Source organism: Drosophila serrata, unplaced genomic scaffold (assembly GCF_035046125.1).
Source record: "Drosophila serrata isolate PLE 108 unplaced genomic scaffold, ASM3504612v1 contig_273, whole genome shotgun sequence".
Taxonomy (NCBI): Eukaryota; Metazoa; Arthropoda; class Insecta; order Diptera; family Drosophilidae; genus Drosophila; species Drosophila serrata.
The window spans coordinates 760590-784093 of NW_028257171.1; the positions used below are offsets into that span (position 1 = coordinate 760590).

Here is a 23504-nt window from a genome sequence, read left to right on the forward strand (position 1 = left end):
CCGACAAACAAACAACTTGGTTGCTTGGCTACCAAGTTGCCAGGCATCGGTTGGAGGCGGGAGACTGGGGTATGTTTTTTTATGAAACATCTAACTGCACGTTTATTTTTTCTATAATTTGTGTCGTGAGGTCGAGTTATTGCACAATGCGTTCACTTTTTTTTATCAAAGTCTGCTCTTACAAAGCTCCTCCAGCTACAATAAATACTATCCTAACTTACAATAAACACCTGCATCCTTCCTGGGTTATCATACTTTCTTCCTGCTATTGGTTTTGGTTGGTGGTTCGGTGTGCTAAAGTACAAGTAGCCTAGGGGTAATAGTTTGCACGTATGTACAGGGAAGCTATCGCGGGGTTGCTAGCCTCTGGCCGGTCAAGTCTGTTGCGATCAATTGAGGAGGGAGGGACAACCGCCATCAGGAAGATGCACCATTCGTTTGCAGCCCCCAGCGATGTGCGTTTGAATTAACTAGTAGGTTGAGCCGCGTCACTAACCTGCTTCTGTGAAGCTTCCAGACTGGTGGGGTTACCTCAGCACGCGCCGGAAGTTCTCCATCTCATATATACTGTTGGATAATCTGCAAATAAAAAAAGAGGGGGTTAATTCCAAAATTCAATCTCATCATAGAACGTGGAAAGCCTTACCTTCCGAAGGCATTAAAGAGTGCCACAATTTCCGTACGTGACAGCCTGAAAATGGGATCCGCCTCAATGTGCGGCTTATCCCACAGACCGCTCTCTGTGGCCAGGTTGAGCTTCTCGGAGTACAAGATCTTTAGAGCAGTACCCAGACCCTGGGTTTGAAGCTTCCCCCACAACTTGCACTTGTCGCAGCCCACGCAACTCATGATTCGCGATATATTCCGGAACTTTTCCTTGTAGTCGTGCTTGAACTTTATGGAGGCTATGCCGCTGCTAAAGAGAGCATTCTCATCGAAGTGGGATTGGAAGTTTCTACGAAAGAGATATCCACGTTAAAGTGTTTCTACAAAGACCGATAAACTTATACTCACTCGACAACAGCCAGCAGATCGTTAATGGCCATCTTCACTTCGTCATCCTCCTCGGCTATTCCCGTGTAGTAATCTTCGCGTCGCAGATAGGGTGCAGCCTTGGCCAAGGCGCGTAGCTCCACCAGATAAATGAAGTACAGATTGCGCAGCCAGTGTGGACCCTCGCCTCCCGTTGTCTCAGGACTGAATCTCCGCTTAAACTCCTTGGCATTGGGGCCCCAGATGCCCTGTGGATCAAGAAAGTCCTTCGTCTCGGACAGCAGATACTTGGAGCACAGATGAATGTTGATGCTGGAGTGAAGCCCAGAGATGATGCGGTAGAAGGCTCGCTGCTCCAAGCACACGTCCCGCAGGTCCAAGTGGGGTACGTAGCTAGAGAACTTGTTTGCGGTCTCGTTGTTGCCACCGAAGCAGTTCTCCAGATAGATGCTCTTCCAGATGCGGTGCGCCGACTCTCCCCTATAGCCGGTATACCTTTCTGGATTTAGAAGCAGATCCACATACTGGCTGCCCTCTTCATGATCGTCCACAATGCAAAAGTCCTCCTCCGCCTCGTCGTGCTTTGCCCATAGCTCGAACTCTCGGTGAGCCTGGTCACTGATGCTCGTGTCCAGGAAGCCCAAGGCACTGTCGAAGTCTTCCACCTCCGAACAGGCTCCGCCCTCCCGCTGCGCCTCTCTGGTGTACTGTAACAATAAAAACGATGAGGAAGTCAGTAAGTTAAGTAAGTAAACCAAGCAGCTGTGCAAATACAGGCGAGTGGCAATTGTAAGTCAGTCATTCATTTCATTCAGGGAACTTGTATAAATAATAATTTATATAACATGTTGGTGAGCAAATAGGGTGTTAAGAAAGGCTACGTTTTCATTTTTAAATGTTGTTTCGCTTAGGGAACAAATAATTATGATAAAAATAATTGCAATAAGCCTTGACTGCAAACCCCTACATATTTTTTTGTTGGTATGCTCGTTAAATTAAAAGATAATTCTCTTAATTACCAGCAATCAGGCCAAAGGGGGCGTCGATACCCATTATTGGGAGATAATAAAACCACGTCAGCAGTGCAAAACTTCCAAATCAAAGGCCACGTTCGTAAGCTCGCTACCTGCCTGCACACGCTCAATGAGAGATTACAGATGTGCTTCAATATTATTAAGGGAGCCAGCCAAAAAAATCATCGATGGCGATGCGAATATAAAAATAAATCAGTCGGAAACCCATTGAGCGTTCAGGTAGATAGTGGGAGTATCTCTGATAAGCGACGGAGTGTTGTGCTACCAATCTGGTTCGGAGTTCTTACCTTAAAAGCAGCGGACTTTTCCTTTTGCTCGCCCTTTTCCTTGATGCCCTGCGGTATGGCCTGCTCCTCACAGTTCTCCACCTGACAGAAACGGATTGCACATCGACTGTCGTCCGGCCAGAAGGGGCAGTCCTGCTTCAGGTTCACCTTGTAGAAGCGAAAGAAGTTCTTTACGAGCAGACTCTGTAGCCGGGGATAGATCTTCATGTTGTTGAAGTGATCTACAGTGTCCACATCGCAGCTGCAGTCGTTTATAGATCCCTCCAACTGCAGGGAAAATATATAAATAAATATAATACAGTGATGGATGGGGAAATATGTAAATAATACCATTATGGGAAGTACATTATTTTTATCTATATATTTTCCAACTTAAAATTCTATATAACTTAAAACAGTTCCCAGAACACATTAAATCTAGTTCAGAGGATGGTGATCTGATGACTCATAATTCCCAATAATGGTGTAATTAAACCTTAGATTTATTAAATCTTACCTCACAGAAGCAATTCTTGCTGGTCTCCGCCTCGTCGAGGGCCGCAAAGTAACCGCCCGTGGAGTCCGTCCGGTAGAGCAGCAAGATGATAGCCACCAGGCCGAAGGCCCACAGATTCCTCTGCACTGAGCTTCCTGTCATTTTGTTGCCTTTCTTCGAATGTGATGCTATTCAGTTGCCTGAGGCTGTTGTCGGCCCTCTCCGATGTGGATGTTATTGTTGTTTTTGCTGGTGCTTGATGTTTTGATGTTGCGAGCGGTGCTCGATTCACTTGCTTCGCCGTTCGCCGACGCAGTGCATCTGAACTGGCGAATGTTGTGGACTTGTACCTGTGATTCGCACTTGCCGATTTCACGAGTTTAGCGAGTATTTGCGTTCTGAAGCAGCAGCATTGTATTGTTTTACTTTCGATTCATGATTTTGGACACGTACCTTGGCATTGGTGTGACCGCACACGAGGGATTGCTAAACGCACTAAAAAATACCACTGGCCGCGTTCAACAGCACAGTCCGGCCATGATTCGTTGTCACTGTTTACAGTACGGTAAAATCTTAATTACTAATCTATCATATACATAAAATAGATATAAAACTGTTTGAATTATTATTTAAAATACCACGCAATTTATGTGCAATCATTTCACCAGTTTTTAAAGAGACGCACGAGGTTTTTTATATGCAGTAGCAATCTCCTTCGCAGTCACTGGATATCGTTGAGTTAACGTAAGTGCTGCCAGATCAACAGAAGTTTCTTGAAAAGTGGCCGTTACTTTTTCGTTTCCGAATTTTGGTTTCATACATTTTTTATTTCTTTTAAGCTGTTTAAATTCATTAAAATTTTAATTTGTTTACAATCTGCACGAATTTGGAAAATGTGTGCTGTGCTTTATTTCTGTTTAAGGTCTGTATCATTGTAGTATTATCAATCATTGTCAAAACTTGCACTAAATAACAATTCATAAACTCGCCCAGTAAAATAACATAATATTATAAAACATGCAGAGCTCAAATATTTCTTCCGAGAACTCCAATAATAATCAAAACTTAGAAATACCAACACCCACGACCAGTTCAATAAATTTGAATATACCGCCATTCGTGGCGCCCCGCTTGGATGATGTTCCTATATTCGGTGGAGGAGTATCTACATCTTCAGGACCTCGATCTTCTCCCTTCCAGCTGAGATCCAGCAGGACATTCGCCACAGGCCGAGTTAATCGACGGAGAAAGTATAAAGTAAAACTAAACTTAAGTAGGCGAATCCTGGTTCTCAGCAACGAAGCGCGAAGAAATTTGCTGACGGCCATAGCAGATGTCTTGCAGATCGAAAATTCGCAATCGGAGACTTCAAATGGGATCCAAACCGATCGAATGTCATACAACATTGAACTTAGTATGCCCAACAACGATGATTCAAGTCAATATGCGCGAGAGGATTATTATACCAATTATCCAGGTAATAATTAAAATTTTAATCGTTCGTTAAATAATAATTAAAAATATAATAATTAATAACTTTGCAGATTTAAATAATACGTTGGATGGCAACAGAGAAAATAATATACCTGGGAGCCTGTCGTCATTATTTAATGTTTTTCATAACCTTTTCCGTCGCAATTCCTCAACAGAAAATCAACGATAATATTTAAAAGAAGTTATATTAATAAATGATAAAACCGAACTGGGGTAATTGATATGAATAATTACATTATTTATATATTTAGCAAAAAATTAAAAAAAAATTATTATGTTAAAAGTAAGATACAAAATACAATGACGATGGAACGATGAGAGAATAAAGGTATGTTTATCAAGTTCTTATATATGTACACATCTTTACTAATTATACTTACAGATATATTAAAAATGAAGAATATGATAAGAACAATACATATATGAAGATGGTATTAAAATAAATATCAACAAAATTAAAGTTTATTTCCTATTTTTCAAGATTTTTTGTAAAATTTGCATTCATGTTTTATCATCTAAAAGAAAATCTTTAAATTGTATTATTAATGAAATCCAAATAAAAATGTTCATTATCCGAAGAATATCTTCTTAATAATCTAGTTTTATTGGTTTGTAAGTTTAACTTTTAAAAAACATGCTACCCATATTTCCCAGGAAATACGAGAATGCCAATATGAGTATGACTTCTGTTGATAATATTTAAGATAACATTGAATCGTCAATCAATTGACTGATAAATGTGAATATGGTTATTGGTTTCTCTTCAGCAATATTGATGCTGTTAATTAATTACCTCAAATATTGATTTCGTCTATTCTTTGGCGCTGAATGCATCTTTTGTTCCCATGACAAACCCCTTTGCTTCGAAAGAGTGCACCCCTCGGTATGCAAATTGAGAAAACTCGGTCAGATCTGGGGATTGAATCCTTTCCAGCAACCCAGGATCGTCATCTTACATCACCCTGGGGGGTGAATGGTTCAGGATGCAGGGCACGGCGATGCTGGCAGCTCGATTATTTGGGCATAAATTGTCTAGGGTCTTGACAAAAATAGACTTAAATGGTAGAAATAAATTTTACCGCAAGAACATTTAAGTTCTATGAATTAAATTATAAATTAAATTATTTTATATAAATTATTATTTGCATATAAATCGAATTTATGCTTAAAATCGGTGTTTCTAAATCATTTTTGACAAATGAAAGTTGAAAACATAACGATTTTTATGTTACATTTTTAGAACAAATTAAAGTCTAAAATAACCATAACTAAGTCAAAAATTAATTAATTTCAATTCGGAAAGCTGTTCTTTGCTAGTTTTTGTTAAGTTAATAAATCTGCAAACTCAATTTTGAATTAAAATTTTTGTCAATTTTTGACAATTTTAACGATGTAACCCCAACAAATTTAATTTTGAAAAAAAATTAAAAAAAAAAATACTTTTTGACCGGACATGGCTAGATCAATTCGGATGTTTATGCTGATCAAGAATATATATGATTTATAGGGTCGGAAATGATTCCTTCATTGAGTTATAAGCTTCTGATTTATACCAATACCCTGCAAAATGGTATAAAAACAAAATGGTATTAAACAGTGTTTTCCGAACATCATAATTAAGCCAAAAATGCATAAATTTCAATTCGGAAAGCTGTTCTGTGCTCACTTTTAGATCGCTAACAAATCTGCATACTTCGTTTTAAAATTTAAAAAATTCGATTTTTTGCCGAATTTTGGCAATTTTAATGATGTAACCCCTTATCGTTTTTCCAAATTTAAAAAAAAATTTAAAAAATTTATTTTTCGACCATACATAACTTAATTGATTCTGCTATTGATGCTGATTAAGAATATATATGATTTATAGGATCGGAAATGACTCCTTCACTAAATAAAACTTTTGAGAAAAAATATAATACCCTAAAAGGGTATAAAAACCATTTCTCTCCCCAACAAAAACTCTTTCTGTTCCCCACCTGAGCCATCTATATCTTTCTCATTTATATCCTTTCGCTTCCCAAGATTTCAGCCAAAGTTCTCACGGAAAAGTGAAATTACAACAACGGGATGACTTAAGCAAAAAATACAGGACAAAAAAAGATGAACCTCACACAAGCAGCATCAAAAACGGGGAAAAATCATCGAAAAAAATTGTACCGAACGAAGGGAAAGGGTTTAATCATTATAGTTTTTTTTTCAAATAGGACGATTAAGGCAAAAAAAAAAAACACAGACTCGAACATGTGTGGCCAAAGGACAGGGCGGCGACCCTCGGCATTGTTCGGATTGAAAGGGAATCATCGCGGACTCGGGCGAGCAATTTGCATACGTAGGACGAAGGACGAAGGACAACAAACCACCACCACCGACTCCTTATCTATTTGCCTTCGGTCCTTTTTTGGGCCCAGGTATAAACCGATCGCTCACACACACACACACGTACGGAATGATAAATAATTTTTTTTCCTCTCAATTTTTTTTTCTGAAGTTTTTTCACTTTTTTTTACCACTTTCAATTTTTTTATGCAGCGTCTTATTCAAATTTCTATTTGAGTTGGCCGTGTGAAGTTTTGCCTTGAGAAGATTTTGCCCCGAAACGAAGGATGCGACGGCTGCGTGTCTCTCGGGGAATCGGTTGATCAAGGAGCCTGGGAACATCCGCGAAGGAGGCAAAAGGATTGTCTCCTCGCAATGTTCATTTGCCTAGACATTTGATTATTTTGTAGGAAAAACTTCACAAACAATTGATAGGAAATGGGTGTTGGATTAATTAGTTGGGAATAAAAGTTTTGAGTATTTTTTAAATATATAAAATGTTATTTATATATATGACAAGAAAGTATACCTGAAAATAATAAGGTAAATACCTAAAACTATATATTAGAGTGTTATTTACCTTGCTGATACCTAATCTTTGAGACTTTTAATTAGTTTAAATTATTCTTAAATATTTCCTATCACATATAGTATTATATAATAACCCCTTTCTTCTACTTATGCAAAATTGAAGCACCGCAAATCCTCTACTTAAAGGCTTAGGCAATCCCTTGCAGACCCTATGCAAATGCACTTAGTTGCTCATTAGATTCGCGCACTCGTAATTGCATTTTGCAATGTTTTGGCAACAGGACAACGTCAACAGCTCCTCGGGCAATAGGATATGGAAATCAAGGGTGCAAATTAGCATATGTAACAAGATGATTTCGCAGAAATATATGCAAGGCATGCCACTTGAGATTTGCATAGGTAAGTCGCCCAAAGGGTGCACAATGCGAATGTGCAAAAATTATCGCCAGGGTGTGTTCGAAGGGATCTTTAAAGGTCCTCAAAAGATTGCCCAAAAAGATCGCATAACGCTAATCCGCTAAAGTAGGCACACTCCGGGTGGTAACAGCCTAATAAAAAGGTAGATCCTTTTGCAAAATACTGATGATAATGATGTGTGTGAGGAGACTTGGTTTTATGGCCCATTGGGAGATAACAGGTAACTCAGCAAAGCCCAACAGGTGGCTGCCTTAAGAGAGAGTTAAGTCTCTTTCTATCTCTCTTTGGGACGCCTTGCCTCTTGCACACACTTTCTCCGGAGAAGGCCCGGCCTTGGCGGTTACCAAGAGCCAAGAACCTGGAGCGCTGGTCAGTCGGCTTTTGGCTATCGCAAGGTGCAGTCGCGTCGTCGTGATCTCTTCCAGAGAAACAGATATATATATATATATATTACATATATATTTAGAGAAAGACTTGGCTCGAGGATCGTTCTAGTTAATTGAAAAACAAAAACAATTGTGAGTGTGACACCTTGGTCTTAGTGTGTGAATTTTGGACTTTGCATATGGTTATTTGTGAGTGGATTCCGGAACGGATTCTTTCAGGAGCTGCCAGCTCATACACAGTTATGCCAACACGCTTACCGTTATGAGCTGGAGCCAAGATCCCCCCTCCCGAAGATGCAAAGAAAGCAAGAAGAGAGGCCGCAACGAAGAAGTCACCTAACTTGTTCGTTTTGTCAGCAGAAGAATTCCTCCGCCTCTTTGACGTGGTCTTCTGCGTGTCGTCTTTATGCCTCTTTTTCTCGGCCGGGACTTTTATGGAAGTGCTAAAAACGAAAGAAAACCAAACCAAACCCAATCCAACTAAACAACAACAACAAAATAGAGTTTTGCAAACCCAAATAGTTGACCAAATCAACTACGATAATAGTTACAGTGTGTGTTTTACAGTTAAACCTAACCGTTCTATTTGTTTTGACTTCTCAAAGAAATCTTTTCTTTTGGCTGGCGTGAAATTCAAATTCGTATACTGGAATTTCAAGTGATTCCCAAAGAGAGCCAAGAATCCGAAAGCGAAGAATTGTTGGGGGCAACCCGAAGAATGAAGAATGAAGACTGAAGACTGAAGAATGAAGACTGAAGACCCGAAGAGCGTAGAACGAAGAATGAAGAACGAAAAAGCGGCGCCGATCGCCGTCGCGCCTTATGCATCTGACCTAGTTATCGGTTTTGGTGCCGGACTTGGTATTCATGGTGGCGTAGGCGTGGTAACTGACAGAATGGGGCAAAGAATGTTTATTTTTGTTGTTATTTATTTTTTTTGTTCTTTGGGGAGCAGGAGAAACCACTTGACCCAAAAATATGCGACGTCTTCAAAGGGGAAAGGGAGAGGTTCTAGCCAGAGTCACTTTCTAGCTCTTGAGTCTTTGCAAAAAGCAAGAAAATATGATCTTAGGAATCTATTTGGGATATTTTAGATATTATATCCTATAGTAGTTTAGTTGAATATGTTACAAATCGCACACAAGATAAAGATTTGATTCAAAAACAGCAACTTAATTTGTTGAAAGAGAAATATATGATTTTTCATATTAATTTAGGAAGTTTACATTGAAAGGTATCAAAAATTATCACTGGAAACTAGACTGATAACCTCTGAGTTGCCGAATTTTCTAGTTAATTCTCTAAACTTCAAAGATGTATATACACATTATATTCCTTTCTGAAACCATGCCTCCTTTAATCGTGATGAATAAACATATTAATAATTAATTTCTATTTGCAAGAAATTTCCGGTTTGTAGAAAGCTCTGCTAAATCACCGCACGTGATGGGGAAGTCCAATTCCGATTCCGATTCCAAGTCCAAGTCAGTCTGCAGTCAGTTTCAGAAACTTACAGAAACTTAGTGCACTTTCCCTGAAAGAGATCTCTATCGGTGTGGTTTCACATCATTTTCAGTACTAAGTACTTTCTATTTCATTCATTAAACGGTTTCGTTAATTGTGAGCCAAGAATGCCATGGCTTTTACCCGCCGCTCTTTGACTTCTTTTTCAGCTTGGCCATAATTACGAGTATTATATTTGCATGGTTATATTATATATATATTTTTGTTGTAACCAGTTTGGGGACTCCAGTTTCCCATTCCTCGTTCTCGGGGGCAACGCAACCCAGATACATGGATTATGGCCGGAATTGCTATGGGTTTCCCGTTAGGCATACACCACTACGTATACGTAATATCGAAATGGGACACCTGCCACCGCCAGAACCAGCTCCCAAAATGAGCAAAGAAACTGGTTTGGGGGCTTATCACATACAGCCACTGTGGAGTGGCAAGATCATGATGATCATCACCATGATCTTGGCGGCGGCAGCGGCATCTCTTTCTAGGCCAATGATCTCTGGGCCTCCACTTCCTCTCCACATCTCTCTCTCTCTCTTGGGGCAGAGGCAGAGGCAGATGCCCCAAGCTGCCGGATTACGTCACAGGGGGCTTGGGTTATACTCTGGTCGGACTCCAATGATGATGATTCAGCTTCAACTTTCACTTGACCACCGCTAATTATCTCACCTTTCTCTTGGCGTCCCGCTTCTTGCAGATTCTCACCGATTCTCGGCGAGCAATGAACACGTGCTGACCATGTTGGTAGATCGAAATAACACAATGATCAGTTGGGCTCTGACCCTGATCTTCAGCGTTCTGCTGGCCAGTGCACCAGGGCCAGCGAAGGCTCAGGATGAATCCCTAGCTGGGAGTTTTCTATCCGGTAAGAGTTCTTACTAAAGAAGACTTTTCTTACTCTAATTTAATTGTATATTTTTGATCTCGATCAGGTCTTTTGGATACCATTACCAGCACTGTGGATGCCAAGGATTGCCCCGGCGTCTGTGTCCACACTTTGGCTACTTTGATTTGCTATGAAGTCCTTGACGATGTGCCCTGTCCCTCGCCCACAATGAAGTGCTGCATTGAAAGTGCTCCAGGTAAGCATTTCCCCAGGATTTGATTCCCCAAATCTAACAAATTAAATCCCTATTAGCTGGCAAGAATGTCACAGCGGTAAGGACTACAGCTGCGCCGAAAATCACATCTACAGCCAGCACCACAACGACGCAGAAAACCACAACCACGGCAGCCACCACAAGTACCACAAAAAGGACCACTACAACCAGTACAACAGTGAAACCAAAGCCAAAACCACAGACCAAGCGTCCAGCCAGTACTACGACCACCAAGGCCACAGTAGCCACCACCAAGAAGCCCAGCACCACCAAGAAGGTGACCACTGCCAAGCCCAGCAAGGACAAGGAAGAGTCCACCAAGGCGGATGATGCCAATAGTAAGTCGAGGAAAATTTCTGGACAAGATTAGGAACTAAAGTATTTCCCTTTTCCAGAGGACTGCACTGGCGTGTGTGTGGCGGATCGGATAGCAGAGTATTGTGAAGCCTATTTGACCAGCGATGGTTTGTGCAAGGAGGGCACCAAGTGCTGTGTCTCCCTGGATGAGTATTCCAATAGCAAGCTGCCCAAGGATATCTACATTCCAGCCAGTAAGAATTTACATAACTTATTATTAAATTATATACTTAAATAAATGATTTTCCCTTAGAACACATGAGCAACCTGAAGCCCAATCAGACACTCTCCGAGAAGTCTGCTCCTACTAAGAGTGGATCAAGTACCTCAACAAGTAGCACCACTACTACCACTACCAGTACAACCACCACGCCAGAACCGGCCAGGACGAATAGTGCTCCCAAGCCCACTAAACACAAGAAGCATCCGACGACCACGACCACAGAGGCGGCCGAGGAGGAGGAGGAAGACGAGGCGGAGGACGATGGCGAGGAGGAGGAACCCCCATTGAGTAACAAGCTCAAGTCTGGCCAGGGACAGGGTCAGGTGCTAAAGGAATGCGAGGGAGAGTGCATGAACGGCATCTTTGCCATCTTCTGTGACGATATCGATTCCGATGCCTTCTGTCCGGGTGAGGGAAGCTGTTGTGTTACAGGAAGTGCCTCCGAGTCACCGGCTCCCTCCAAGCCGGCAACACCCACTAAGCCGGCCATCAAACACGCACCTAAGCCGGCTTCTAAGCCTGCACGCCCTGCCTCCCCGCCGCCGCCACCATCATCATCCACATCAGGAGGAGGAGGAGGAGGAGGCGGTGGTGACTTCCTCTCACAGATCATATCATTTGCCGAGAGCACACTCAACTCACCGGCTCCACCGCCGCCGCCACCGCAGTCGCCTCCTCAGGTTCCTCGCTGTCCCGGCTTCTGTCTGCTGAATATTATGGCCGCCTTCTGCGAACGTCCCTCGGTGCTGGTCTCCACACCCACCACATGCGCCAAGGGATCCGTGTGCTGCGACAACTCACGATCGGGAGTGGTGAAGCCCAAGTTGCCACCGCCAACGCCCTCGCCCACAGCTCCGCCCACGGCGCCACCTTATGTCCTGCCCAATACACCAAGTCCGGATCCTAGGGAAGAGTGTCCCGGCTCCTGCATAGTCAGCCTGCTCAGCTTCACCTGCTTCAGTGAGTCTGCTTTACATATTTTTTTGTATCTCTTATCCAATATTGATTCCATGATTCCCTTCCAGAAAACGCCGAGATGACGGATCTGTTCCGCTGCAAGCGCTCTGGTCAGATTTGCTGTGCGCCCAAGAGCAAAATCCTGGAGAAGCAACAGTTCCAGACTCGCAATGACACCGCCTACTATCCGGCACCACCACCACCGCCCATCGGTCCGCCGCAGGCCTATCCGCCACAGACTCCGCCGTACTCCTACATGAACAATCAGCCGCAGGGACCACCGCCTCCTCCTCCACAGATGACAGTGCATCATCAAAATCCCTACCAGCCTCCACCGCCGGCTCCCAACTATGCGGACTATTATCCAATATCTGGGCCAGGTCTTCAGGGTGGACTACCACCACAACCACAGCCGCCACCGATGACCACGCCACCACCTACGACAACCACATCGACGACTCCTCGTCCGCATGTCTACTCCAAGTATGTGTGCGGTGTAAAGGGAACCCTAAGGACAGGACGCTCGCCGGCTCTCTCATTGGTTGCCTACGCCCGGGCCAAGTATGGAGTCCAGAGATCCGCGCGGCAGATAACCTCCGCCTCGGGTTACTCCGGAAACTTTAACAAATCCAATGAGCGACTGGTCCTGGGTTCGGCCATCGTCCCTATCCAGATCCACAACGACAAGCTGGGCGACCTTGTCGAGTCGAGTAGCCTCCAGAGTAACCAACTACGTTCGTACCACAACCATCGGGAGGAGACAGGAGTGGCTGGGGATCAGCCGGAGCTAGTCTATCCGCATTACTATCACCAGCAAAAGCGATCCCTGCATGGCCTCCAGTTCCAGTCCAATTCCAGTGGACGACGTAGGGCCCGAGTGGTGGGCGGAGAGGATGGTGAGAATGGAGAGTGGTGCTGGCAGGTGGCTCTGATCAACTCCCTGAACCAATACCTCTGTGGAGCGGCGCTCATTGGCACCCAGTGGGTACTCACAGCGGCCCATTGTGTCACCAAGTAAGTGGGGATCCTTTTATCATTATCATTTAAACCTTCAATTGCAATCCCTTCCAGCATTGTCCGTTCCGGGGATGCAATCTATGTGCGAGTTGGCGACTACGATCTGACCAGGAAGTACGGTAGTCCTGGAGCTCAGACCCTGCGCGTGGCCACCACCTACATTCACCACAATCACAATAGCCAGACGCTGGACAATGACATTGCCCTCCTGAAGCTCCATGGCCAGGCTGAGCTAAGGGATGGCGTGTGCTTGGTGTGCCTCCCGGCTCGTGGAGTGAGCCATGCGGCAGGCAAGCGATGCACAGTGACGGGTTATGGCTACATGGGTGAAGGTAAGTCCTCAGATTAACCAGAGATTCAAGAATTTGTAAACATATCCTTTTCACAGCTGGTCCCATTCCACTGCGAGTGCGTGAGGCCGAGATACCCATTGTGAGTGACACGGAATGCATCCGGAAGGTGAACGCCGTGACGGAGAAGATCTTCATCCTGCCGGCATCCAGTTTCTGTGCCGGCGGTGAGGAGGGACACGATGCCTGTCAGGGCGATGGCGGTGGTCCGCTGGTGTGTCAAGATGATGGCTTCTATGAGCTGGCCGGTCTCGTATCCTGGGGATTCGGTTGCGGTCGCCAGGATGTACCCGGTGTCTATGTAAAGACGTCCTCGTTCATCGGCTGGATTAATCAGATCATCAGCGTAAACAACTTATAGTGATCCTATATAGGCAGGATCTCTCGCTTTGTGCGGGAGGAACCCCGCTCTCGTGGCTATTTCCACATCCCGGAATACCCTACGATTGCCTCGGGGTTCCCGCTCTTCGACTGCTAACGTAAACCCATCCTAGTGTAATCTATTCATACCCAAAACTAATCCTAACTCTAATGGCCCCAAAAGCCCAGAAAGCAACTACATATTAATTATTACGATTATCGGTAGCGTAGACGGCAATCTTCAAAAGTATTCCCCTATTTGATAACGCCCTATTGTAAACTGTTTTTGTATATATACACGAAATAAATACAAAAAATCTTCAGTTATATAAAGATAGAGATTTTGATTGGGATTATTAAAGGACTCTAGTAGATAATATTATCTAAGAACATATATACAATATGGAGTTTCTACGTTTGATTCCTTAGAACTTTAACAGAAGTTAACATATAACAAACCAATTCCAGAAACCATTTTTAATTTAATATATGTAACGGAATTTTACTTAAAATTTAAGAAAAAATATATCCCTTCCTGAATAATAAGGATGTAATTACTCCATAGTAAATGGGTTTTACACAAAAAAACAGTCTAAGGATATATAGAAATTTATTAGACATGGGAAAAGGGTTTATATACCCTTTTTTTGCTATAAAAATAATGCACATCTTGCATTTGATCAAATTTAAATATTCCCAAGAAATTTAACGGAAATTTAACCAAAAAAAAAAAGGATCCGTAGAAAGGACTCTCTCTCTCTCCTGCATCCGATCAACGAGTGACTTTAAAGAGGCGGAGCAGAAAAACTCACTCAAGGAAAGGCTGCTCTGAGAATTCAGTATTGAGTTCAAGAGACTTTGCTCTAATAAGAGAATCTCAGGCATCTCTGTGGAAAAAACTTACCCTCGCGACTGGAAACCTGAACTCCCTTCCTCCTGATTTGTTTAGTTTCCTTTTTTTGTTGTTGTTTGTGTTAACCCTGCATGGTTTTAACCCTTTCCGCCGTCTGCTGCGTGATTCAATGCGCCGAGTTTTTCTTCCCCGTCGAAAGAAATCGAAAGCAGGAACTTCGGCTGGACTTCGTGTGGACTTCGGGTGAACTTCGGCAAAAGGCCAAAAGGGTTCTCGAGCAGCTCGTTCTGGGATTCGAAAACAGAAGTTCATCTGGCCTCGAGCTGAGCGGATCGCAGAGATCGTTGAAGACAAGCGCGACCCGTGATCTTCTAACTTTTAAAATTCCATAATATCCTAAAAGATATAGTGATTAGATATATACATAGATATAGATAGAGAGTAGTACTCACATCCGATCCTAGATCTTTGAGTCCTGAGTCCTAGTTTGCATGCCTTTCGTATTGGTTGTTTGTGTCTGTGCCTGTTTTCTGTTCGCTCTACCAACTCGCGTTAAGTTCAAGGACATCGTCTCTCAAGGACTCAGCACAATGGAGGCAAACTCACCCACCACCACAGCCACGGCAACGGTGGCCACCATAACATCCACAGCCTCCACCACAGTGGTCACATCCACGCCATCGCCAGCTGCCAGTACCAGCAGCAAAAGTCACAGCCAACCCGCCTCCAGTTGCTCAGCATCCGCCTCCGCCTCCGCCTCCGCTTCTGCTTCTGCTACTGCCTCCGCCGCTGCAACGCCTCCTGGCCAACAGCTATTGGCCAACAGCCTGGAGGTGGCCAAGCAGGAGGATCTATACAATCTGTCCCTGGCCAGCGGTCTGTCTGAGGGCCAGCGATCGCTTTCGGGCGCTCCGTCGGCTTCCTCCAGTCCCATCATGAGTCCGCAGGGCAAGATATTCGGAAGGAATGCGAATGGAACAAGTAAGTAAAAATAAATAATATTTAAAATTAAAGGAGGTTTACTTGAATATTAAATATAATTCCTTTTTTCTGTGATTAAAAAGTTAAATAGCCAAAAACCTATAAAAGTGCGTGTGATAGCAAAGTCAGTAGACTGCAAAGCCGTGAAGGAGTCATTTCCGATCCTATAAAGTATATATATTCTTGATCAGTATCAACAGCCGAATCGATTTAGCCATGTCCGGGCAAAAAAATAAATTTTCGAAATGTGTTCAAAAATAGATAAGGGGTTACATCGTTAAAATTTTCAAAAATTGACAAACATTTTAATTTTTAAATTGAGTATGCAGAATTGTTAGCCTTATAAAAACTAGCACAGGACATCTTTCCGTTTCGAAATTTAAGTTCTTTTAGCTTAGTTATGATCGATCGAAGCTGAAGGGATATGCAAAAAAAACATTAACATCCTTTAAGAATGTATTAACATTTTTTTTAAGATTTTCTTTAACTTCAAGCTTCTGTAAATTTAACTTAGATCCAATTCCATATGCAGATGTTACCTTTTATAAAAAAAGTAGGCCTACAAGCTTGCAGATGTCTCTTCTAAATCAACTTCAAATCAACTCTGTTTTTGTTGCCCTTTCCTGACCGCATCGAATCCTTTATTATTGAGCTTCCTCCTGCAGCTTTGCCAATCTCCTCCAGCCTGCAATTTTCGCGCTCTTTTCGCGAACTTCATTTGACAAGCTTCGCCAGCCATTGTTCCATTAGCATTGTGTATTATTATGTAACGGAAAACGCTTTCCGAGCCCAAGGAACCCAAGCTTAGCCCTAACGGACCTTCTTCTGATAACAAAGAAAAAGTGGCCTTCGATTCCGGTTCCCACTTCCTTGGTGCCAATCTCTCGGGGTGTCTTATTTTCCATATCTGCTCAAGTCTTAAGATTCCTCCAGGTAGCAATGGCAGACAACGTCCAATGGAATCAGTTCCAGGATCCAGGTAGGATCTCTAGCCTAGCCAGCCGTTAGATTCAGCTCATGGTGATAGGCCGTGTCTTAGGGGTGACAAGCAAAAACTATAAAAAGGAAACAAGGGGTACAAAAAACTCACCCCAAGCGATGAGGGTAGTAAAATATTTATTTCGTAAAAAATCTCAGTTTAAAAGGACTCAACCAACGAGAAGCGTTCTCGCTGGGAAAAAGGCTCAGACATTCAGAAATAAAATGTCGCCACACGGAGAGAAAATCTAGGGTTTCAATTATAATATAATTAAGATTGTTTTTTAAGAGATCTGTAGAATTAAACGTTATCCTGATATATGTAGGAGAGCATCCATTCAGATTGATCTATGATGTTCGATTGAGAACCTATTAATATTAGTAATAGGAATAGGAATAGAAATTTATAGTCAATCCAATAAGATCAAGAATATATAAAGAATTTGGAAGGTATCTATTATTATCGGAGGTTATTATCTTTTATCTTCGACCCCATTAGAATCCAGACCATATAGATAAAGTCTAGGATATTTAAAAAATGCAGTAGAAATTTGTCTTTTTACCGTGCAGATTATGGTTATGGCCCCTGCGTCTGTCCGGGAGCCATTGGCCATTGGCACGTACGGGCCAAGTTATTGCCACCAATGGAATTTTGATCGACAAGAATTTGGTCGTTGAAAAACGTTGGCTTTTAATTTATCGTTGTATATGAGAAATAGTTTCGGTTACTTGCCCATTGCCAATGCCAACTTAGGCAGGGAGAGCCAAGGAGAGGCGGTGGAGGTCTCGGTCCCAGGTCCCAGCTCAGGTCCCAGAGTCCAGGCTTCAGGCTTCGGTCTCCAGGCTGCAGCTTCCTCCAGGTTGCGATTCCAGGCCCAACTCACCAAGTCAAAGTCTGCAAAGTCCGGCGTCTACTTTTTGCCCATAATCGAAGCGATCGCACGATTGACTGCTCCGCACACGCACACATTGTCACTTTTACGCATACAGTGCACTGCGATAAATAATTTATACTTACTTAAATCATTAACAGAAAATAAAGTTTGTATACTCTTGCAGTTTGCCACCAAAAAGTCCTGCAATATAGGGATTTTCTGTCTTGATCAGAAGCTTGTAACTTTTAAAGGAATCATTTCCGACCCTATAAATTATATATATTCTTGATCAGAATTAACAGCCAAATCGATCTAGCCATGTTTGGGCAAAAAATAAATTTTGAAAATTTTTCTCAAAATTCGAAAAAACGATAAGGGGTTACATCGTTAAAATTGCCAAAATTCGGCAAAAAATTAAATTTTTTAAATTGCAAAACGCAGTATGCAGATTTGTTAGTGCGTTAAAAACTAACACAGAACAGCTTTCCGAATTGAAATTTATGCATTTTTGGCTTAATTATGATGTTTGAAAAACACTGATTAACTAAATAAAATTGCCTGTTTTTATACCATTTTGCAGGGTATTGGTATAAATCAGAAGCTTATAACTCAATGAAGGAATCATTTCCGACCCTATTAATCATATATATTCTTGATCAGAATGAACAGCTGAATCGATCTAGCCATGTTCGGTCAAAAAATAAATTTTGAAAATTGGTCTCAAAATTTAAAAAAACGATAAGGGCTCACATCGTTATTTTTTCAAAAATTGGACAAAAATTCAATTTTTAAAAATTTAAATTGAGTATGCAGATTTGTTAACCTAACAAAAACTAGCAGGGAGAACATTTCCGAATTAATTCATTTTTGACTTTTAAACAACAATTTTAAGCTTAGCTATGATAAATTTTCGATTCGATCCGATAATTCATTTGCAAACTGCAAGGGTATAGCAACTTGGGCTTCTAGAAGTTATATATTTTCTTAAAACATTTCATTAGATTGAAATCTCATAATATAGCTCTTAAATAAATTGATTGATTTATTTCTGACAGTGTGAGGGTTTTGTGGTCCTGGCTGCTTGGGCAGCTGCTTGGTATGTGGCGTCGAATGTCATTATTGCTGCCAAGTGCCAACTAAAAAGTTACTGCAGTTAATTTTTTGTCCATCTTTACCATTTGCCGTTCGCATAAAAACAGCATATTTAGCAAATGACAACAACAATAAGAACACCAGCAAAAGCAGCAGCAGAAAAAGAAGAAGCCGAGGCAGTGGGGGGAAAAAAAACGAACCCGCAAATTAAATAAATAAAAAATCAGCAACAATCCGCAGCAGCAGAGGAAGAACAGCAAGAGAAACTTGGAGGATGGAGAAACGGCCAAGTGTCCCCAACTATACCTCTCCCACTCTGGCGCTCTCGCCTCGCTGCTCCACTGCCTCTCGCTTCCACCTCCTGACTGCACCCTGCTCCTGGCACCATTATTTGTGTATTGAAATCACGTCTCATTTATTTATTGCTACGAAGGTATGCCCCTCTCGCTCGCTCGCCCCCAGACTCCCGGACTTACGCAAGTCTGCGTTAAATACCCCCAAGTGGAGCAGAGGGAGACAGAGACAGCGAGAGAGTGGGGAGATGCCATGAAGTCGCATAGAGCAGAAGTGTGGCCAGGAGCTTAACCCTTGAGTGGTCAACTTGAGTTAGCAGGAGAAGCTTTGATTTTTCTAGTTTTTCTAGTTAGGGACAAATTAAATGTAAATAATTTATATTCCTTCGATGCATTTTTAATAACATATTTAAACTGAAAATTTATAAAGATTTGTTTTTTACACCTCATTTTCTAAACTATATTCAAGCTTATTTAATGTCAACCTTCTCGCCCAATTATCAGTTTTAACAAACATTTATAAGCCATTTCAAGTCTCTATTAACGCTCACTTCAAGTTAACTCGTGGCTAACTATCACAACTTTCAAGTTCAGCCTGTTTGATATTTGAGTTCTCGAAAACTATTTATGATATACCCAATTAAGCGGATAGGAATGCGAATTATTCTTTGCCGCCAGCCATAAATTGTAATAACCAACCATCAACCCCCTGGTGGGGAGCGTGGGTTAATGACGCGACAAGTGAGAAGAGCGGATCCCCATCCTCTCAATCCTTGGTGTTTGTCGTTGGTGGATGCGCTTCTGGTTAGGAGAAAAAAAAAACAACAACGAATGGAATCGGAGGATGTCAATCGATGTACGCGGCTTTTTCTGTTGCTGGCCCTCAGTTTGTTATAATTTAACTTGGCCAGCAGCTCGTTTTTCTATTAATTAAAGCTGGCTGGATGGCTGGCGGAGACGTTGTCGCCGCCTGAAATATTCTCACATAATTATTTACGATTTGACATAATCATCATCCTCGTCATCGTCATCGTCGTCGTCCATTTAGAGCGCTGGAAAGCTGCCTCCCATAACAGTAACTGCCTCTGCGGCGCGGGATTCATTAGTATGAGCAATAAATCGCTGCCTAGAGTCAGGACAGGCTGGTTTCCAGGTTTCCTATGAAATTCCCTGTGTATGTCTTTCACACACGACAATCCTTCCACCATTTTATATTTCTCTTTCTTCATATTATTACTTCTTTTTTTTTTGCCAAAAATCGAAAGTGATAAAACCAAAGGAAAAAAAATTCAAATAAATGAGGCAAGATTAAAATGATCCTGGCAATCCTTGACAGCGTCTTGCAGCATGCGTGACGCATTTCTAACGAGTTTTGATCGCATCGCGGATCCTTGGTCCTCCGAGAAAGGGGTTGATCCCGTCGCTATCGCTATGACCTATGCTTATGCAGATGAGCCGAGTTCCCAGCTCGGAGCTCTCGCCTCATCCTTTTTGTGTGCTTTTCGAGTTTTTTTATTTTTTGCTCGACCGAAAAAGGGTTTAGGGTCCAGACGACGTCCGTCGAGTTTTTTTCCTCCTTTTTTTTTTGGTTAAAAAAGCGAATTTAATTAAAATTTTTTTCTTATGGTCTCAGAACATTGTGAGAACGTCTGAGGGCAGAACTCCATAAATATCTTTTTTTTCTTGCTAAAATCCTGTTTGGTTTTTTTTTTTTGTTGTGTCTTCCAGTGATCACCACATCGCGACCGGGCAACGAGGCGGAGGTGCAGCTGTACCGGGTGCTCCAGCGGGCCAGCCTGCTGGCCTACTATGACACACTCCTGGAGATGGGTGGCGATGATGTGCAGCAGCTGTATGATGCCGGTGAGGAGGAGTTCCTGGAGATCATGGCCCTGGTGGGCATGGCCTCCAAGCCCCTCCATGTCCGACGTCTGCAGAAGGCACTGCACGAGTGGGCCAATAATCCGGGCCTCTTCCAGGGTCACCTGCTGCCCCACTTAGGTAAGGATAAGGGCCTGTTTCCCCTTCATTTAGTTGGGAAATTAAGTAAAAGTAAAATATTAATCAAATCTTCATTTTTAGGTCTTTGTGAGACGCCACCCAAGCCAGCTTTGATCTTTAATCCAGACACCACGCCCGCCTTGCCCCGTAGCCAGAAGTTTCCCTCCTTTAATCCCACTGGCACCTCCTTCCAGTCCTCGCCAGTTCCGCCCGCAGCGGCGTCTGCTGTTCCCACCTCCGCTTCGGTCCCCACTCCTGGACCCCTGATCACCCAGATCAGTTGTCCGGGTACTGGCCCATTGCCCATGCCCCTGGTCCTGCCCTCCACCCCGCTAACAAGCAGCAGCAGTAGTCCCCATCCGGCGGCCAATAGCAGCAGCCTGCCACCCGTGAGTACTGCCCACCAGGTGTCCTCCAGTTCGCCCCAGCTCACGCCCGTGCTGACCGAGATGCAGATCCAAAGGATCACAATGTGTGCGGAGAAGATTGGCCGGCAGCTGCCGCAGCGAGAGCCACGGGCGCAGACCACCAGGAAGCGCACCACACGGGAACTGGAGCAGGTGATTGCCATGGGTGAGCATGATCCGCGGCGCATGGACGAGATCCGTAAGTACTCGGCCATCTATGGCCGCTTCGATTGCAAACGGCGGCCGGAGAAGCCGCTGACCCTGCACGAGGTGTGTGTCAACGAGGCGGCCGCCCAGCTCTGTCGGAATCCCCAGACCATCTGGCTGCTCACCCGGCGCGATGAGCTCTTTCCGCTGGCCCGCCAGATTGTCAAGGATGCTGGTTTTGGCCATTCGGCTAGCATTGCCCGTTATGGTGGCCTGCTTACCCAGCTTCCATCTCAGGGAGCCGGTGTTGGTGGTGGTGGACGAGGTGGTGGACCAGGGGGTATCCCGGCCAGCGATATGGACTGTGAGTCCAGTGACGCCGGCATGCCGACCAAGCGGCAGCGACTCTCCTCCACAGAGGCCACCGGCCAGCTGCCGCTCGACTTGAACCGGGTAAGGAAGTTAGAAAATGTAGAGCCGTAGGTTCGTCGCCCGGTGCAGTGCTTCAGCTATGCTACAGCTTCGCTTCAGAGTCCTTCCAGGGGCTCAGAGGACTCCCTGATAACCCAAAATTTGCCTTGCAGCTTTCGCGATCGTTAAACAAAGAACACTACTAACCCTGGTCGAGAGGTTCTTTTCAGAATATCTCGGGTTGTGGAAGGTTCAAGTCACTCTTTAGTAGACTAGACTTAAATATACATAGTGTGAATTATTTTCTATATACTATTACAATTCCTCTTTATACTTTCTATTGTAGTTTTTTGACTTGTTTTAAAAGAAAAGTAGATATCAAATCTCTAAAAAGTTGCTTTTAAGTATGCATTGAGTGTACTTCAAGGCACTGTTTTAGGTGATTTGAAACTTAAACTGATTTTATTACCACACCTGATTCTTTATTGACTTAGTATTATTAACAATTAATTAGTATTTTCATAGATTTGCGTTATGTTTGAATTTTACTGTTGATATTTATTATGCTATTTATTTGCTTGACACTAATCCTTAAATTAAACTGCTTTTTAACCTTAGTCTTAGTTATAATCATTTGCTTGTTGGTTGAAAATGGAATGCCAAAGTTATTTAGTGGGTAGTCATTTTGCAATATATATATTCGTGTACCTTTCCTATTACTGTTGAGTTAATAAATAAATATCCTACGGAATTACCAACCAACGATCCACGTGTCTTCTTCCTTGATCCCAAAAAATCTATCTGCAACTTTGCCTCCTTGCAACGCTTAGCTTCACTTTGGCTTATTTGCAAATAATACAGAGAGAGAAAAATTTGTATTCCTGATCTTGTTGATAAATCAATCCCTACAATCCCTATAAAAAAATAAAGGAAGCTGTCGAGGATTCGCGCTACAATCTGTTTGCCATGTACCAAAAGTTTGCCAAGCCGCCATTTGATCTGACGGAAATTGCCAAGTTCTCGTGAGTATGATCTCTTACAAAATATTTCAAATTTAAATCTGTATATATTTATATTCCATAAATCCCTCTCCCTTAGACTTGGTAAGGCGGCAGACTACGAGGACAACGACTCGCGCTTCTCCTTCAGCAACTCCAGTTCCCCGACCATGCCAGTGAGTATGTGTTGGAGCTCTACCGGGGCTGTTTCCTCCCATGAGTAATCCTTAAATAAACGAGCCTTCTGTTTCCTACTCCTCCACAGACGCCCTGCAATGGACTGGAAGGTGAAAGGTCACCGGTGGCCCGCCAATTGGACACCTCCTCACCGCCCAGCGAGTCCGTGGATTTGAGTGGTTCCGGTGCTGCCATCAGTGGTGTCCAGGTCATCTCCGCCGCGGGGGATAACATCATAGCTGTGGCAAATCCGGCTCTGGCCTTGAGTCCAACATTAAACGAGGTCCTGTCGCTGAAGCGAAGTGCAGCCTCGCCTGAGGCCTAGCTGGAGGAGATCTGTTCCCGGAAGGATGTTAATCCCAGTGCCAGATTTGAACACACACAAATCGTTACAATTTCAGTGCAATTCATTTAGTTTTAAGCAAAATAAAAGTTTTAAGTGTTTAAGGATTATTAAGTCCATAATTAGTTTA

The 23504-nt window shown here is 43.1% G+C and overlaps 4 protein-coding genes across 8 annotated transcripts; 3 read left to right on the forward strand and 1 right to left on the reverse strand.

Annotated features, from left to right (window-relative positions):
• Positions 1-74: 74 nt before the first annotated feature.
• Positions 75-3601, reverse strand: Ero1L (endoplasmic reticulum oxidoreductin-1-like protein). 3 transcript variants are annotated; one of them, XM_020952020.2, is made up of 7 exons: positions 3475-3601; positions 3243-3340; positions 2811-3187; positions 2315-2581; positions 1015-1700; positions 647-955; positions 75-579 (listed from the first exon to the last, which is right to left on the reverse strand). In XM_020952020.2, the coding sequence occupies exons 3-7, from the start codon at positions 2949-2951 to the stop codon at positions 528-530; spliced, it is 1455 nt and encodes a 484-aa protein (XP_020807679.2). In that variant the 5' UTR covers positions 2952-3187; positions 3243-3340; positions 3475-3601; the 3' UTR covers positions 75-527. The 3 variants fall into 3 exon arrangements, with proteins under 3 accessions (XP_020807679.2, XP_086690786.1, XP_020807678.2); XM_086834660.1 differs by lacking the exon at positions 3475-3601 and adding an exon at positions 3428-3442; XM_020952019.2 differs by lacking the exon at positions 3475-3601 and having other exon boundaries at positions 2811-3299.
• A 118-nt stretch (positions 3602-3719) lies between these two features.
• LOC110183687 (uncharacterized) lies at positions 3720-4873 on the forward strand. The gene is made up of 3 exons (XM_086834666.1): positions 3720-4266; positions 4334-4611; positions 4666-4873. The coding sequence occupies exons 1-2, from the start codon at positions 3807-3809 to the stop codon at positions 4450-4452; spliced, it is 579 nt and encodes a 192-aa protein (XP_086690792.1). The 5' UTR covers positions 3720-3806; the 3' UTR covers positions 4453-4611; positions 4666-4873.
• A 4923-nt stretch (positions 4874-9796) lies between these two features.
• mas (trypsin-like serine protease domain-containing protein masquerade) lies at positions 9797-14146 on the forward strand. Its single transcript, XM_020951935.2, has 9 exons — positions 9797-9848; positions 10152-10319; positions 10387-10536; positions 10593-10892; positions 10950-11105; positions 11165-12094; positions 12160-13105; positions 13163-13440; positions 13497-14146. The coding sequence occupies exons 1-9, from the start codon at positions 9797-9799 to the stop codon at positions 13817-13819; spliced, it is 3303 nt and encodes a 1100-aa protein (XP_020807594.2). The 3' UTR covers positions 13820-14146.
• Positions 14147-15162: 1016 nt separating this feature from the next.
• nab (NGFI-A-binding protein homolog) lies at positions 15163-23402 on the forward strand. 3 transcript variants are annotated; one of them, XM_086834667.1, is made up of 6 exons: positions 15163-15652; positions 20619-20891; positions 20973-21898; positions 22787-22878; positions 22955-23030; positions 23120-23402. In XM_086834667.1, the coding sequence occupies exons 1-6, from the start codon at positions 15163-15165 to the stop codon at positions 23354-23356; spliced, it is 2094 nt and encodes a 697-aa protein (XP_086690793.1). In that variant the 3' UTR covers positions 23357-23402. The 3 variants fall into 3 exon arrangements, with proteins under 3 accessions (XP_086690793.1, XP_086690794.1, XP_020807699.2); XM_086834668.1 differs by having other exon boundaries at positions 15262-15652; positions 22955-23038; positions 23095-23402; XM_020952040.2 differs by having other exon boundaries at positions 15262-15652; positions 22955-23034; positions 23120-23145.
• Positions 23403-23504: the final 102 nt, after the last annotated feature.

What these genes read in the sequence shown, in the direction of transcription:
- mas (XM_020951935.2), top strand. Translation starts at nt 9,797, where the DNA reads ATGGGACACCTGCCACCGCCAGAACCAGCTCCCAAAATGAGCAAAGAA. An exon ending in AGCTGGGAGTTTTCTATCCG is followed by an intron (nt 10,320 to 10,386) that starts GTAAGAGTTCTT and finishes GATCTCGATCAG; the next exon opens with GTCTTTTGGATACCATTACC. An exon ending in CTGCATTGAAAGTGCTCCAG is followed by an intron (nt 10,537 to 10,592) that starts GTAAGCATTTCC and finishes AATCCCTATTAG; the next exon opens with CTGGCAAGAATGTCACAGCG.
- LOC110183687 (XM_086834666.1), top strand. Translation starts at nt 3,807, where the DNA reads ATGCAGAGCTCAAATATTTCTTCCGAGAACTCCAATAATAATCAAAAC. An exon ending in TTATTATACCAATTATCCAG is followed by an intron (nt 4,267 to 4,333) that starts GTAATAATTAAA and finishes ATAACTTTGCAG; the next exon opens with ATTTAAATAATACGTTGGAT.
- nab (XM_086834667.1), top strand. Translation starts at nt 15,163, where the DNA reads ATGCCTTTCGTATTGGTTGTTTGTGTCTGTGCCTGTTTTCTGTTCGCT. An exon ending in TCACCTGCTGCCCCACTTAG is followed by an intron (nt 20,892 to 20,972) that starts GTAAGGATAAGG and finishes CTTCATTTTTAG; the next exon opens with GTCTTTGTGAGACGCCACCC. An exon ending in CCAGTTCCCCGACCATGCCA is followed by an intron (nt 23,031 to 23,119) that starts GTGAGTATGTGT and finishes ACTCCTCCACAG; the next exon opens with ACGCCCTGCAATGGACTGGA.
- Ero1L (XM_020952020.2), bottom strand. Translation starts at nt 2,951, where the DNA reads ATGACAGGAAGCTCAGTGCAGAGGAATCTGTGGGCCTTCGGCCTGGTG. An exon ending in GCAAGAATTGCTTCTGTGAG is followed by an intron (nt 2,582 to 2,810) that starts GTAAGATTTAAT and finishes TTTTCCCTGCAG; the next exon opens with TTGGAGGGATCTATAAACGA. An exon ending in AAAAGTCCGCTGCTTTTAAG is followed by an intron (nt 1,701 to 2,314) that starts GTAAGAACTCCG and finishes TTATTGTTACAG; the next exon opens with TACACCAGAGAGGCGCAGCG.